We start from the raw sequence: 18,606 nt of genomic DNA on the forward strand, positions 1-18,606 counted from the left end.
TAACAAAAATGTTTTTTTTAATTGGAAAGATACAAAACTTGGATATGAAGCAAAATCAAGGGCTAAATATTTTGATAATATATTATCTGTGTATACTTCACACAAGAAAAGAAAAACAATGTTAAGTCGGTGCAGTGATTAGCGTGTTTATGCGTTACTACGAGACTATTTTTTTTATATATCAGTTATGTAGATAAGTGATTTTTATCTATTTTACGAGGATAAATTAATGGTAAACAAACTCTAATCGAGAAATCATATCATTGGCTACTTTCCAAACCTTCATCTGATAACCTTAACTGTTTCCAGCATTGAAAGTGAGAAGTTTTGTCATTCATTTCTGTAGATATCAAGAAAGCAAGCCTATTTTTCATTTTCCTGAATTATTACTTAGACCGTTTAATCGTAGAAATTTTAGTTACTTTTTTCTCATAATTTCATCTATAGGCCAACTAAAATGGCGTGTGGAGATGAAAATAGCAAAAAGTGTTTCACTTTCATTTGGAAATTAGAAAATGCCAGTTACTGCTGGCAGAAAACGGGCGAAAGAATAGAAAGTCCCTCATTTGTCTTGGATTCGATAGAGGAAACGAAATGGAAGTTAAGGTTGTATCCTAGAGGTCAAGAAAGGTCAAATGAAATTGGATTTTATTTAGTGAGGGAAGCAGACAGCAAAGGCGCGGACAATATAGAAATACAATACGATCTCAGCTTCTTGGCGCAGGATGGCACAGTTCTGGAGACGCGAATTCCAATGACGAGAACCTTTTTCAAGAAATATGGTTTTGGATTTTATTCGTTTGCTATGCGAGAAGACGTGTTTGTTGCAAGAAGATCTGCATTTTTGCCACAGGACACACTCACGGCTCGCTGCAGAATTTGGAAAAGTGTTGGCGAAATTTCGAAGGATGTGCAATGTTTCGCACGCACGCGCATAGGAATAGAAAAAACTTCTTTTTTATGGAGCATTAAGAATTTCAGTTCTATTCAGTCAGTGGACAAATATGTTTATCGAGTCAAATCGTTGAAGAACAACGCCCAGTTAATGGGCTTGGCGCTGAATTTACCAGGTGGATTAAATGCCGAAGAGATAATCTCGTTTGATATTACTCCCAGGGATCTAAATATAAAATATTCCACATTCCAACTGTCTGTTCTTGATGCACACAGAAATGCAACGGAGTGTTTCAGAGATGAATTTTGGTTTGATGAAAGTGTTGGAACCAAGCGATTTGCTCTGCTTCGTACAAAGAGAATGTTGATGGAAGCGAAAAATGTGTATTTACCTGATGATGTCCTTACCTTACAATGTGAATGCACGATTTCATTTGATATTTCTTTACAAGAAATAGAAAGAATCAGTTATGATAACAGTCCTGCTCAAGACAGTGAAACAGATAGTTATAGCTTGGATAAGGCAAATCTTTTATTTGTGTCTAAAAGTATATTAAATAACAATTTAAAGTCAATGCTAGATGACTGTTCACTTTTCGACATAAATCTGAGGACAAGTAGTAGGACATATCCTGCTCATAAATGCATCCTCAGTGCTCGATCCCCAGTTTTCAAGGCTATGTTTTCCAACAATATGAAAGAAAAAATGAGCGAATGGGTCGATATCGAAGAATTTGATGACGATACTATATCGCTAATGCTTCAGTATATTTATACTGCCGAAGTTGGAGAACTTCAGTGGGAGAGTGCTCTTCGGTTGTACCAAGCTTCAGATATGTACGAAATCCTCAGTTTGAGGAATATATGTTCATTCTACCTCAAAACCAGCTTGTGTCCAAGTAATGCCTGTGAAACTTTGGTTCTTGCTGACCTGCATGAAGACGATGATCTGAAAAGCTATGTACAGGACTTCATTTTGAAAGACGCTGAACACATCATAAACTCTGATGAATGGGGACATTTGATGAAATTTAATCCAAAATTAGCTGACGATACATTACATTTCAACTTTACAGAAGAAGTGAGACTTTAGAAATAAAAGTATGTAAAATATTTTTATTGGTGCAAGTTTTATTAATTTTTCATATCCTCCCCAACATTTTAATGTATCACGAGCAGAATATTGTAATGAATTGATAAACAGTAAGGTTAATTCAACGAATGTCTTAACAAAACTCATTAAATTTTCGGAATGATTTTAAATAGGTGTATTCATTTGAGACATGCTATCTTTCCGTAAAATATGCAGATTCCTTTTTAATGTTATACAAAATCCGTTTGGATCAAGTCTGTCTGTTAGTTAATCCATGTTCATTTGACCATGATAACTCAGAAATTCAATGAATGAATGAAGTGTAAGGAATTTTAGATAAGGATAGAATTTTTACCTAATTCTTCAAAGGGTCGATCTTCATTCACCCTTGATATTTGCATATTTGTGAATGACATAACTCAAAAACGTAATTAAATAAATAAATTTTATATGTTGTTGTCAGCAACATCAGCAATATTGGCTTTCAGTGCCAATTGGTAACAAACACCTGAAAATTGATTCAGTTTTATTTACTATATTGTGAAACACTACAAAGCACACCATATTATGTTAGCATACGAAAAAATCGAAGATAAGAGTACTCTCGTTTACTTTCTACGAGCTTCTTTGGTGACTAGTCGGTTCTCCGGAATTATTAGTTGTGTTGAATAACAATTTAATCTACTTACGCATAACTTGATTCTTAAAAATAGTAACTTTAAGCATTATATTATCTATAGTGTTACATTGATATGCTTATTATACCCATAATACCATTCTAATGGAATCGAGTTCCATAGTATAACATTACTGATAAAAACGTATCTGTTTTAGCAAAATATACTCAAATTGAATATTGTCTTTTGTGGTACTGTAATTTAATTTTTTAATTCCTAGTGTAAATTACACTAAAATTGGGAGAAAATTATGTAATTAAATAGCTGATGAAACAATGAAAATCCCTTGAAAATCATAGTACTTATGGAAAATATTGTAGAATTATGCAAAACAAGTATTGTTAAAAATATTGCCAAAATTCAAAAAAGAAAATGCACGGAAATTAAACAAATATCGCCAAAGGCAATTCGAACGTAAAATTAATTTTTGTGTGATATTATTTTCAAAAGTTATCGCAGAAAAAATCCGAATCTAAGCCTTTTTCCTTTTATTTCTTCAAATTCATTTTTTTTTTGTTATTCTTTTACGCTGCACGCGCCTACGCTTCAAACGATAAGGTTTCTCCGATAAGGTTTCATGACAACATTCAATCCATTTTTCATTATCGTCATGCAGCTTTCTAAAACCGTGAAACTTTAAAAGCGATATCAAAAATCATGTGATTCGCGATACTGTATAAAATATCAAGCTAATGAATCGTAAAACTACGTACGTTAAAAAACTAATTTAGAATCTGTTGCTTTTATATAACGTATAAGTTTCAAAAATAGAATTTATCACTAATCATTCGTTGAACAAATACAAATATTTTTAATAAAAACGCCTGTTTTGGATGACCCCAGCAGAGCCCACCTCTTGGCGTCTTTTTGAATTCTCGTCAAACGAGTGGCGATAACGTCGCCAATGTAGCAACCTAGACGTGTTTTTTTTTATTTATTTTTAATTTATTTATTTTATATTATATTAATTTTATTTTATTTATTTTTTTTATTCTTATTTATATTTTTTATTCTTATTTATTTATTTATTTTTAATTTATTTATTTTATATTATATTAATTTTATTTTATTTATTTTTTTTATTCTTATTTTTATTTTTTATTCTTATTTATTTATTTATTTTATTATTTATTTATTATATTTATTTTTTATTATATTTATTAGTATTTCTAGCCTTCAAGTATCGTTTTTTAATTGAAAAATAATATTTATAACAAATATTCAATTAGTAATCAACTTGGCGAGATTTCAAATAAGTCGCCAAGAGGTGGGCCCATCTAGGATTTTACCCCTGTTTTTAATAATATCTCAGTAAGAAGGCACATTAATTACAAATTTCCACCATTAAAGAACCAATCTTTATTTTTACATTCCCTAATTCCCTACAATTGCAATAAATTGAGTTTCCTTTCTTTCTAAAATTTCAAGAAACTTCAGGTTTTAGAAATGCCATGTATTTGTATAAAGTTATATGAATTCGTAACAAGGTAATTTTGTTTCTTTGTTAAAAAAAAAAAAAAAAAAAAAAAAAAAAAAAACTTTTTTAATAGATAAAATGGTTATGGCAAAATTATTACAGCAGTCATTTCCACTAAATCGCTAATAATATTATGAAACCAAATTTCATTTGGTGCAAAGGTCTTGTAATATAGCCACCTATTATAATAATTCTGTCACAACCCCAAATGAATATCTTCAGTAATTAGTTTATTCCACATTAAAGGAGTCCAAACGGGCACATAATCCGAGAAATCATGGATGCGCGCAACGATATGCAGCAGAATGACCACATAAGATTATTGCTAATTCAAACTGCATGCTGCTGTTTCATTTGACAGTAAATGTAATGTATAATCATAGCGCATAAGCATCAAGGTAGACTCCGTGTAATATACTTTCTCATATCATATTCACTCACACAGTTAATCTTTATTATAACCGTTTAATCAATTACGAAATAAGTCTTAACCTTTTTACTTCCTCTTAATATAAAATTTAATCCAAATCGTCATTTGTGTGCTGTCGACATACATACATGTCATATAAAGTATTACTATTCGATATTAAAATTCAAAATTTCAGTAAGATGTTACAATTTTCATTTAGTAATATGTTTCCCTTATAATAGTAGTAAGCCTGCTATAAATTAAAAAAAGCAATTAGGTTAAATTTTTTGTTAAAGAACCTATTCTCCGTACTATGCATTGCTTTTTACAAGAGTTTCACTTTATTTTATCCAATACATCGAGTATTCCCTGTATTTTACTTGCATATAGGGATTTCCGTATACTTTATTTGGGTATCGAATATTTCCCGGTAAGATTGCAATAAGATAAATAAAAGAAACTAAAAAGGCCCTTAGTAATTTCTGACGTCCCCCTGCTGGTATGGTGTGGAAGTTTGGAGAGAGGGTGCCAGATCAGGTCCTCGTCATCTGACCACGGTTCAAAATGACGAGGTCTGTCCCAAAATAGCCCTAGTGTTGCTTTAAAAACGGGAAGTTAATTTAACTAAACAAATTAATAATATCTGGTTCGTGAGAACAATGTGATGCTTATAAACTGAAAAACTTTTCCTCTTGGGTTTTTTAACTATTGTCGACGTTGGTAGACCGAGTGCAGTTGCAAAACCTACACGTATCTTCGAAAAATATTTCAACCGCTTTATATCACCTATATTATAAATATTAAAATTTGTATCTTTGGCCATTTTTTGGCATTATTTTTCAGGCAATTTCTAAATTTACAGTTGCACTTTTTCAACAGTGTATCATTAATTTTTTATGTAATAAAGATGAAATTCTGTTCGCTTTGTTAAGATTTTTTTTCGCAATATTTATTATGCAACCATTTGTATTGTGTTCGACGTGTATACATGTCGTTGTTTGTTTTTGATAACGCACCGCGTGAGGGGCTTTTAAAAATAATTTTGGCGGTTGATTATTTAAAGCTTATTGATGACTACTATACATAGATCATTTTATAATCTTTGGGAGCATTTTATGGCTTAACCCCCCTTATCGTGGCAAGATTGCTTATTTGAAGAAAAGCAAAAAAACAAAAAAAAATGTATATAGGTATGTATATATTAAAATGTGTAAGAACAAACATTTAGGCATGTGTATTTTATAATAAACATACATATTTACGGGTACAAACATAAAAATAAAATAAAACTTACCTTAGATAAACCTGAAATGCGCATCTTGACGGTTATTTTTCACAACTGATTTAAAATTATGACAGATAAACAACTATTTTTATTTTTGAAGTATAAATAAACGCCTAGAAATGTCATGTGTTTAATAAAACTAAGTTAAAAATTATTTTATAGTGGTAGTATATTTTTATAAAGTTGTATGTATGGTATACTATAAAAAATGAACATAAGGGTTAATATTACTTCAAAAGATTGTTCATTTATAGTAAAAATATAGAATAAAAATGAAAACTAGAATAGAATAGAAAATAATAAAAAAACAGAAAAAGTAATCGGAACCCAATTTAGAAAGCATACTTTATTTTAACATACATCTTCGGTATTAAAGTCAATGATTTTTTCTTTGTATTTTCTGCAAAATTGAGATGCAGGTATTCTAAATTAAACCTAAAACATTTAAAATTTCTAATATTTTGAGCATTTTTTACGCAATATTTTAATGACTCTATAAAATTGTATATCCGATTTAAATATTATCTCTATTATATCAAAAAGCAAATATTGGAAACTATTGATTGAGAATTGGAACCACTAGAGGCAACAGGCATTTTTTACAACATACAACATTCACATACCATATACAACCGTTTGATCATAAAAGATGTAATATGTAATGTCATAATAATGTCTAATGTAAGTTCTTTGCTTTAAGGAATAATACGTGATGTAATGGTTTTTTTTAATTTCATCACTTATTACAATGTTTAATTTTAATTATAAAAGGTAATTTATGTTTGGATTAATTAAATGTAAACTATATTTTACATGCATAATATAGTTACAAAGGTAAGCGTTTATATTTCTCAACTGCAATTTTTTTTGATAATATAAAGTGGGGTCTGTTTTGGCAATAAGTTTTTGCATATCAGCGCTTTATGTTATAAATTTTTCGTGAATTTATCAATGATTAAAATCGCAAAGGAATTCTGATTAAAATTTTGACCAGACAGTTTCTGTTTCATTTTCTCACAGTGGTTTTTTTTTCTTTTTAATTTCTTCTTGCATTTTCATCTCAGTCTATTTTTTTACACTCTCATTTGAAAAAAGAAGTGGAATTAATCCTGGGAAAAAAAAAAAAGGTTTTTTTTTTTTTTTTTACTGTATCTGTGCTTCTTTTTATATGGTGATAAAAACTTCGCTCTAAGTTGCTGTTTCCCTGTCAAAGTTGTTGCATTTTTTTTTTTTTTTGAAAAGGGGAAAAAATATTAATCGGATATTAACATTGCTAAATATAGAATACGATGGCATTCATTAAATGCTTCATGAACTAATTTTAATACAGGTTTTTGATAAATGATGTACTGGGAAATTCAGAGTTAAATAGTTAACCTTAGTTATTAAACAGATTAATACATTTTGAACTATGATATGTCATTTTTGTTTAATTTGAAATTAAATTCTCAGATTATCCGCTTTTAACAGTCCTAATTGCAGATTTGTTGCATTTTGTAAACCGAGTAAAATCTACTATAACAATTTGGAGCATTATTTATAAAAATGAACTGTCATGATTTTAATTTATTTGGATTAAGCGGAAAAAGTATCAAGAAATAGCCAAAATATCGATTTTTATTTTATTTGTACATTTCTTCGCTTTTGCCTATCTACTCATTGTATCAAAATTTTGGATTTAATATTTCAAAATTATTTAAATTTTATTCACTCTGACAAATGAAATATATTGGTAAATGATTAGTATAGATGGACTTTTCTGCAATTAAATATTTTTTCACTTCAACCCTTTCCTATTTTTAACTCTTTGCAGTCAGATGCTCCCGTCAAGTATCATTCAAAACGGTGCGTCGTTTTGACGCTTTATTTATTTATTTTATTAATTTCTATTGTTAAAAATACCTACTGAGTGTTAAGAAGATGCCGATTAATTTTTCAGGGAAATTCAACTTAAAATATAATACTTATTATTAATATACTTAATTTTCAGAGCAATATACATTTTTTTGTATTAGGTGAATAATTATGCATCGAATTACTTTTCCGAGTATAAAAGATTAAAATTCCTGACATTACTTTCCTATTTCAGATTGAACTTTCGAATCTTTTGCTCATTTTTATTATTTTGTATATAATAAAATCAAGTATCCAATAATCATTCATTAAATTTTTTTTTGTTAAGGCATAAAACAAGGTACTGCTAAATTTCCTCGCTTTCCACTTTCCTCATTTTTTACAAAATATACATTATTTTAATATACAATAAAAATTGTATATTAAATTCAAAATTTTGTATGTTTTAGCATTCATATGCAATTTTTTTTCTGACATTTCTGTGAATCTATGAATAAAATGTTAAACAATTTCAAATTTGAAAAAATGATATGACATTTTAAATAAAATCTTTTTATTAAATTCAAAGAAGGAGGTAGTTCTAAAAAATTATTGTTTTTTGTAAAGAATTTTTTTTAAAAAATTGATTTTAGTTGAAACATGCTAAAAAGAAGCCAGGTGAAATCTTCCATGTGATTTACAATATGTTTCAATTGCAATACAATGCTTCAGTAGCAAGAGAAGAATACAGTGAGAAGTTATTTATTGATGAAAGCAAAAAGGAATTCTTGAAATTGATGTTATTATCAAAAAATAATTATAATTCATCAATTAATTAATCGCCATACGTAGAGTATAACAAATATGTTGTTATACATATTATCTATGAATGACATAGTGGGTTTTGCTACACGTTTTCAATCTATCGAAGGAAGTCTAAGAAATTAAGTAATATTCTTTTCAATCGCAGAGGTTTGTTATCCAGATCATCTATCATTAATGTTTGAAATCAAATTCATAGATATATTCATAGATAAATTCATAGATATATCGTATATTTTATACCCTAGAAATATATTCAGGGTAAACTGTATTCTATGATACTTTCCTACACATGTCTTGATGTCAACGATTATAATCAAGTCTTAAACGTCATAGAACAACAGTTCCGATAACAACAGTTACTATTATTCAAAGCTTCAAATGAGTCCTAATAATATGTGTGCTGCAGAATACTCATTCCAAAACATAAGCTTCTCGTTAAAAATTTATACTTAGTATTTCCATCTTAATTTGATATCAAAGGCTAAAGAAAAATAGACTTTTAAAATTATTTTTTCTTTAGTTTCTTGCTGTTCTCGGGTAATTTTTCTTCCGACGAACCCAAGATCTATAGCTCTGGAGACTGAAAGAATGGTGATATTTATTAAGTGACAAAAATAACTGCAGCATATGTTGCAGCTTGCTCCACTGTACAAGGATGTCACTTTTTTTCCAACACCATTTTCTATTCTCTTTTCATAAAAGTTTTAGAATAGAGATATCAGGCTTCTGCCTCTTACTTAAAGGTTCTTTCATTTAGATTTATGGAACGCGGAATAATTCTATAGGGAGGAGATGACGTGCAACAAGAATTAAGGAAGAAAAAACTTGAAAGAAGAAAGAAAGTTGCTCGAGAATATATTCACATCAGTTTTGTTTAACGTTACTATAAAAAAAGGAAAAAACTCCTTTTAAAAAAAAGGAAGGGCAACATAGTTTTTCTATTGTTTAAATCATATGAATGATAATGAAATGCAGTTTTATAAAGTGTATTATTTCAAGGAATTTCTTTTTATTCGAATGACGAGTAGGCTTTGTATATAAGTGGGAGTGTTGCGTTGATGAAAATACTTGTAACTGTTCTTAATAATTGTGTTGAAAAAGATGACAAGATAAATGGATCTCCATGAGAAATATTTAACTTAATTTCTATTTCGAAGAAAAAGTAAATTCATTTCCATTTCTTTGGAATATGTCTTGACGAGTTATACGAAAACATGTCCAAAGAATAAAGTTCGTAACATTCTTTGTTAAACGGAAACAAAGTCTAAAATTTAGTTTATTATGATGCAGGGATTCTTAAACTAGTGCAAAGGAAAATAATAATTTTCGTAGGGTCTGCTTTTACCAGTATGATCAATAATTATAAAAAAATGTTTAAAAAATCTTTTTTGAAATGAAAATTTGAATACTGTTTATTTAATAACTATTCGAAAATGAATTTTTAAGTGAGAATATGATGTTCTTTTGGCAATGGGGTTGGTGATGCTTGAACAAAATCGTCCATATATAAATATAATGAAGATGTATCATCGAAAATGATCAACAATGAGAATTGTTTATCAATCGGGCTCTTAAAATGTGTAAAATTAAAAAAAATATTTCAAATTCAAAACGTTTGAATTGCCGCATTCAACATATATTTCAAATCACATTATTGAAAATACTTCTGCAGAAAGATTACAGTAGAAAGCTCAATCTGCGTTTTTCAAAATATATAGTATAGTTCAATTCATCCTCTCTTTCGTGTGATCAACTATGGTTTGAAAATCCAACTCTTATTAATAAAAATTTATATTGTAAAATAAAATGCTGTCAAATGATAACTTGAAATTTGTGATAGCAGATTTATTTTTTTATTCGCTTCATTACTTTATTTACTTTAGATCATCTTTCTTGGCTTGTTCTAAAAAATCATTTCTTTAAAGAGAGAATTTGGATTATTTTAATTTATGAAATAGTTCTTCGATGGATATTCGAAAAATATTATAAATTTATTTATATGACTCATCTTAGAATTATCTAAGCATTGAGTTGTAACCTCTTAAAGTAAACACTTTTTAGAAATTTATTTTGATAAGAGTAGAATATGAACTAATTGTTTTTAATGAAAGTTTAATATTAATTAATTTAAAAGCTAAAAAAAAATCACAATTTCTACAGAAATTTTCAATTCCGCACTTGTTAATGTATTTATAACATTTAGATTGCTTCGCGAGGTGGAAAAAAAGTTGAGAATAAATAAGTATTGAAATTTCAAATAAAAACTGAACCAGGATATTCAAAAATTCTGTCTCAAGTAAACATTTGAAATTATTCTAATATAAGCATTTAAAACGGTATTTCGATAATTGTTATACCAAGTAGCAAATATGTAATAATAGCATATTTTATATAAGTACTAGTATATATTTCTCTTTAAAAGAGATGAAAATAAATATCATAAATTTGAAAAAATATATGAATAAATAAGTCTAAAATCTTCCTTATTAATGATTTGATTTTTATTTAATCAATATAATTTTCAGTATAAGACAAGAGCGTTTCGAGTGATTTCAGCAGATGTATGTAATTTTCTTAATTCTTATTGTAAGTCATCTTCTGTAATAAGCTTAGTAATTCTGTTTTAAAACTTTCATAAAAAGAGAATACAAAATGAAGCTAGAAAAAAAAAAGGATTTTACACCCTCATTTGAAAGAAGAGATCCAATACCTGATGTAATAAATTATTGAGACAAAAATAGCGGTAGCTCTTCCACATAGAGAGTTCCGAATAGCAGTAGGTGTAAGAATTATTCCCGGGATTGCAAATTCATGCGAAAACTGACGCAAATTTTAAGTCATAACTTTTTGTAAAGAGTATCAACTAAAAAGAAAATATGACAACTGCTAGGAACCATACATTTTGAATGAAATGATATCTTGATAAATATTATTAGAGTCATTTTAAACATATAAATAATAGAAAGCCTTATTTATCAAATATATCAAATATATTATCAAATAATTGGTTTTGACGAAAATTTCAATGATTTGTGTCAATAATTTTTATTATTTCCAGATTTTTTTCCTAATAATTTTTTATTGTAACCTTCTATATGGATGAAATCATTTCTTACATTGATTTAATATTTTGCTGAATTTCAATTGGCGTTAAAAGGCAAAAAATACATAATATTAGCATCTAAAAGAAAAAACGAATTTATAATCTTCCCAAAATTGCATTACTAATAGTATGCCATTACAGAGGATTTTCAGAAGTTTGGTATTTCAATCTTTTTTGAGCAAGAACCAAATATTAAGATTTTAAAATATGTATTTATACTTACATGATATAAAATATATATTTTAAAAAATTTTAAAAACATTTGCTAAAGTTTTACAATGTTAGGGAGAATGACTGCAAATAAAATTTAATTTCCTATAATTAATTCCTAGTTTTCTCGCAGCGGTTTAATTTATGATTTCATCAGCTAAATTTATTATTTTAATTCGTTAATTAGCAATTTTGGTGCACATACGATTACTTTAATATTTGATTAAATTTAATGAATTCTACTAAAAGTTAGTAAAAATATATTTACTTATAATTTTATTGTTGATAATTCAATAAAAAACACAACTCTTGAATGAATTCTTAACCATAAAATATTTGGTGGAAGTCATTAAAAATATTTTATTAATAATTAGTTTTAAAAAATATCAGTATTATAGCTCTTTTAGCAAACGTTCATAGTAAATATGTATTTTCATTGGATAGAATTTTATAATTCAAAAGTGTATTATTATATAAAGTTGATATTCATTCATCATTAATTCAAATAGCACGTCTCAATTTTACGAATCTCAGATGTTATTAGATTTTAGATTAATTGTCCAAGACATACCAATATAAATATCAAAATATACAAAATTTAAAATTTTCTTGATTAGGGGTGACAACAAAATCTTATTAAAGACATAAAGGGTAAAACATAAGGGCATTCCTCATAACATCATATGAGAAAATACACAATAGAGCAATGAAACAATTACCTTAAAGTCATATAGTATGATAATATGAAAAAAAATTATTCTTATAAAACAAAATAATAAAACAACACGAAAAATTAATGAAAAGTAAAATTAAATGTGGTCGATGACAAAAGCAAAGAAATAAATGTACATAGGTAGGCAATTCACTGTGATTGTTCCTATTTTCTATCCACTAACTCGTCGCATGTTTTCGCCCATAATTTTTTTACTCTTTCTCAATATTCCATCATCTTCACAAGTTAAGAAGTTATTCATGTAAATCAATAATTATGGATCAGTATATGGAGTTTCTGTCTCTATAAGAGTCCCATATGTCTCTGTCTTGCCTGTCAGTAGACTTTATTAATAACATTCACGAAATCGTTAGATTTTCCCAAATTGGTGATGACAGGTTGCTCTTCTTTACTTTGATGAAATTTTATGATGGCATCAAACAACAGTGAATGCATCCAAACAATCAAGACCCATTTTGGTCGACATTTATTCCTGCATAAATTATCACAGTGCCATAGAATAAAAGATAAAGAGATAAAAATGATGAATAGATAAATATATATCTATATTAAAAGAACAGAATTTACTTCCGATTCTAACACTACGCTATACCATTATCTTCCATTTAATTTTAACTTGTTTTAAAAATTGAAGTATATTAAAAAATAATACCCAAAAACTATTATTATAATAGATATAAATAATAATAATACAGGCAGGATGATTGGTAAAATCCTTTAAATTCAAAACGTTATCTCGTACAGCCAGGGAAGTAACATGTACCTATAGTAAAATGATTATGCTAAATTTATTAAGACAGGTTACAGCGTCCCTAGCGGCGAAATAAAGAAATTACAAAAGTCCACTTAGAAAAATGTACGCTATACCATAATAATTTTTTTAATTAAAATTAAATTAATACTAATTAAAAATTATATGGAGTTATTCAACAGACCATGGAGTTATTCGATTTTCTGATTAAAACTATGAATTTTCTGTGTTTAGTATGATTATACTGGTGTTTACTGATTAAAATCGCTAAGTTGCATATTATACATTGATATCCGTAGAGTGATCGAGGTTTCGCATCTACAGAGAAAACAGTTTTAATATTAAAATTTTTTCTATTTACTTCAATTTAAAAAATTCATAGATGGAATTAATTTCATTACAAAAGTTGAAAAAAAGAGTAAAGAGTCTCAGTTCGCAAAAAACTGGTAAAAAATCTTGGAATACTAATTTTGATTTTAAATAAGTGGTTTCATTTTTCTATCATTGGTTTTTACATTTACCACCTTTCATTTCATATTAATAAAGTTTTTAAAAATAAATTAAGAAGAAAAATAGAACGATAATAATACTAATTTAATTCAAGAATGAATAAAATTTTTGTTCTTAGGGTTTTGTCTTGACAAAACTACAAAATTATAAGTTCATTACAGGAATCTAGTAAATTGTTTGTGTCTGGGATTTTAATACATTTTTTTAAGACGCTTGTAAGAAGGAATGATCTATTTATAAAATGTAAAATTTTTTAAAATCGGTTAAATATTGGAGATGATTTGATATTTAAAAGCTAATAGCTTACAAAAGATTTTAACCAGACATTGTAAAGTTTGGGATTAAAATATTGTTCTTTATATTGATGAAAGCGAAAATCTTCTATGGATCATGTACTTTTTTGGAAACCTTACTGTTAGATTCAAAATATCGATTTTTATAATACAAAACAAAGTCATAAAAAAAATCATCTATGATCTTTTTTTCCTATTTTAAAAAAATTAGCTTGTGCAAATTTGAAATTCATCATTTTTGCATCTTTTATATGTTTTTTGAAGCATCAAAATCATAAGGATTTTATTCAACATGAAAGTGAGTAAATTTTATGAATTGAGCAAAAGGCATAAAATATAATACTCATAAATGCTAAATAAAGAAGTACTCTTAAGAAATTTAAAAATACAATTAAAAGAACTTGTCTATGTCAATCAAAGCTTGTATAATTTTTTTTCATACTTATAAAAATTTATCAAGATTCAGCACATTTTATGCAATTAAAGCTGTAGAAGATCTTCTTACAACATGAATAATTGGTTACTTCCTTTTATCAAAAGCTGTATATTATTCTTAAAAGATCAAAAGAGCGAGTGTATCTGCTTGTCTTAGAAGATTGGAACCGCCAAAGACTGACAAAGAGTGGCCCCAAGTAGACCAATAGTTTGAGAAGTCTTCAAATCTGAATATCATATTATGCAAGCCCTGTGGAAGTTCACAAAGGATCACAAAGTTCATAAAATGAAGAACAGAAATTATATTTTGAGCTCTTTTTCTCTTTGCTTATTTCTTAATCTTATTATTTATTTATTTTTTGTTACGAAATCTAAGGACAAAGGCAAACGATAAAACTTTTTAACATATGAAAAAAAAATTATTGAAACTGAGAATTCATCCACTTTAGTTATTTAACAACGAATGAATGATGACTTTGTGCGCAGAACTCCAAGGAAACGATTACAGCTGCAGTTAAGACATAATCTATTTGATCTTAATTTTAATTACTTATGCCGATGTGAATTCTAAAGCTGGAGCAACTGCAGCTTGGTTTCCGAATATTAGCTTCAAGGATGGGTAGATGATAGGTTCAAGATTCGATACCAGTGAAAATATGCATGTACGAGCTACTATATTTTACGCGTATTATTGTGTGTGAAAATTTAGAGTTAAATATTTGATGAAATAAATTTGTCATCCCATTAAAAAAAATCTTTCCATTGTTTTGAAGATGAAACTAGATTAGTTCTAAAATATGTGATTGTGTACGTATATGTGTGTACGCGCGCACGCGTGTGCGTGTGTATGTGTATAATGCTATCTCTTAAAAATTTTCCTATTTTTTATTTAAAATTAGTCCATGTTACTTTATTCTAACATTTTCTCTTATTTCCTAATCTAAACATCATTTTTTATTTAGTTATTTGTATCACACGCTTTAAAATATTGATGACAATTGCAATTTCTCAGACCCTGAGGGAAGGAATAAAAATCCTTAACACCTACGCATTCTTTTCAAAAATACCTAAGATTCCCTATCCTAAATTTAGGCGTGTCAAAGAAATCCCTATGAGATCTGTTAGTAAAATTATTAAATAAAATTATTATAGGGAACAGACTATCCCTATGAGATCTGTTAAATTAATTGTTAAAGAAAAAGAAAATTTCGATCCGTTTGCTCTTATCTGATAGTGCGAAGGTAAGCGTTCCAACATCATCCCCATTCACACCCTTTACCTAATTCTAAAAGTAAAAAATTATTCCAGTAAAAAGTTTATTCAAAAAATGTCATTTTCCAGCCCCGCCTCTACCAAAATTAAGCTATATTTAAATTTTTATCCATAATAATAAAATTAATATTTAAGATAGTTGCATTTAAAGACTGGAAATGATTTAACTCTTTGTTTCTGAATTTTAATAATTATGCTATGGGAAATAGTGATAAAGTATAAATAGTGACAACTAGGGATTTTTAATTTAGATAAAATAAAATTGAAATTCCAGTCAAATCCCACTAAATTTAACTTTTTGCAATTCTATTTAAAACTCTATTCTACTTTATTTGAAACTGACCGGTTTACAACGGTTCTTTCTGACGTCATCTTAAGTCAATCTACACAATTCATTTATCGAATAAAATAATTTTATTGAACATCTAGATCGGAACAAACAATTATTACATGGTGAAATTTTATAAAGAATTGTGACAGCTTCGAACTTCTGTTGAAAATAAGATGATTATTGAAGATTGATTTAGTTTTTTTTAGATTAAAAATAGTAAATTTATTAAAAAACTATTCGAATTCCGCACTCACAGAGCTTTATTTGTGACGTAAATAATATCAGACAAATCAAAATCAAATTAACATAAAGTAATATAAAGTTTTGAAAGCCAAGTAAAAAGACATCAATGTTTCTGCATATCCATTTTTAATAATCACTATAATATCGCCCAATTAATAGAAGATAATAAATATTGCAGCAAACAGTTGAAAGTGAAATGATGATCGCTGAAAACGATATTATTAAAATTCACACTGGATGCAAACGATTTTCATGATTTCTGGAATATTAATTCTCATTTGATTTCTTGACAAGTCAATATTGCAAAGATATGTGACATATTAAACCAATAAGAATGGAGCGAAAAAAGGAAAAATTTTTACCCGTTTTGCACAGCGGATCTCTGAAGAAAATCGATGTACCCATCAGGAAAACGATTTATTGAAATTAAACAGTGGCATTTATATCATTTCTGATTTCAGTCAAGGTGATATTTTTTCACTTCAAAAACAATTTGTAAAAGATAAAGAAATTGGAATGTCTGTACAGAAATTTCAGTTTTAACTCCAACAATTTTGGGAAAACTGATTATTTAAAAAATATTCTAAAAATTAAGTAAATTATATTAAAAGTTAAAAATAAATGCCATGAATATTCGTTCTAACCGAAGTCAATTGAGTTACTTTTACGATTACCTATATGAAATATACCATGATCTAGAATGCGTTTAGTTTAGTTATATTAACATCCCGTTTCAAAGCAACATTAGGTCTATTTTGCGATGTATTTCGTATTTCTGAATCGTGGCCGGATGACGAGGGCGATACATGAGCTGCCACTCCCTTCTCCAAAGTTCTGCACTGCACCAGCGGGATGATATTTAGTTTTGATAAATTTAACATTCACCAGAACCGCTCACATGGCAAATTTTCGATGGAATCGTGTCTCGAACTTCGAACCCTTCGGCTCCTAAGTCGAGAAGTTACCACCGAGTCACCTTGGCCTTCACTTTAAGTGTGGTATATTCATCTTACATTATAGATGCGGAAACACATATTCGCACAATTTTTTTTCACAAGAATAGATCTGATATAGGTGAAATAAATTATAATGTCTCTGAAAGATGAAATTAAATAAAGAATTATAAGGAATTCGATCAAAAAGATGAACCTTATTGAAGACAGATTTATTACATCAAATATATGATATAAACGTGTTCTTAACAGTTTTACTGGAAGCTATATCATTCTATTTTAATAAGATACGAGACTCTCTTGACAACTTGTGAACGATGCAATGCATATGTAAAAAGCCAATATGTAAAATAATTTAAAGGAGCAAATAGATGTGTGTGATGTAAATCCATTATGTTTTTGCATAAACTGATTATAAACAGATGCGAATTTTGATCTTAGATCGAGTAAAAAAAGTCAAAAGAAGAATTATTATTTTAATTCTTGGCATGATTTCACTTCGAGAAGTGTTAAAATTACTATTTCAGACAAGGATGATTTTTTTTCCTTTGCACTAGAGAGAATAAAATTTCTCACAATTACGAATATAGGACACCTATGCAAAAACATTTTAATGAAAAGTAAAAGAAGTTGCCACTTTAGTTAGAGAAAAGTGTTTAATGAAAGTCTTCCGGAGCATGATAAGATAATTGCAATTTGAATACGATGGAATATTCAGAAAAAAGTCGAAGGAAAAATATGGATGCAAGCGAAAAAAAAGAAACGATACCACTTGATATTTCAGTTTTTTTTCTGCTCTTTGAATAAATGGCATATTTTGCTTTGGGAATGTCTTATCTGTGTTGATTTATCTACGGGACGGTTAAAAGTTTAGTTTGTTTGGTTTAGTAACATTATCGTCCAGGTTTAAAGCAACACAAGGGCTATTTTAGGACGGACTTCGTAATTCTGAGCCACTATCAGATGACGAGGGCGATACCTGAACTGGCATCCCCTCTCCAAACTCTCAAACCACAGCAGCAGGAGGACGTTTGGCCCAGACGCATTTAACGTGCACCAGACCCCTTACATGACGATTATTCGGTGAAATCGGGTATCGAACCTGAGACCCTCCAGTTCCAAAGCCAAGATCTTACCACGAATAAATGACTGATTCAGGCATCATGGAGCCCCAGGGTGCGAGACTTCTCTTTTAATAATTGGTCAATTTAGCTTCATATTCCACCCCATTTTTGACTTAATCAAATATATTGATAATTTAGTTTTGTTTATTTTTTAT

The 18,606-nt window shown here is 28.3% G+C and overlaps 1 protein-coding gene across 1 annotated transcript in view; it reads left to right on the top strand.

Annotated features, from left to right (window-relative positions):
* The first annotated feature begins 353 nt into the window (after window positions 1-353).
* LOC129989111 (speckle-type POZ protein B-like) overlaps window positions 354-18,606 on the top strand; it is a 43,229-nt gene continuing 24,976 nt past the window's right edge. Inside the window, exon 1 of the mRNA XM_056097436.1 lies at window positions 354-1,995. Coding sequence (XP_055953411.1) covers window positions 458-1,987 — 1,530 coding nt within the window. The 5' untranslated portion in view covers window positions 354-457 and the 3' untranslated portion in view covers window positions 1,988-1,995. The remainder of the gene's footprint in view (window positions 1,996-18,606) is intronic.

The sequence above is a fragment of the Argiope bruennichi genome, chromosome 10 (genome assembly GCF_947563725.1).
Source record: "Argiope bruennichi chromosome 10, qqArgBrue1.1, whole genome shotgun sequence".
Lineage (NCBI taxonomy): Eukaryota > Metazoa > Arthropoda > Arachnida > Araneae > Araneidae > Argiope > Argiope bruennichi.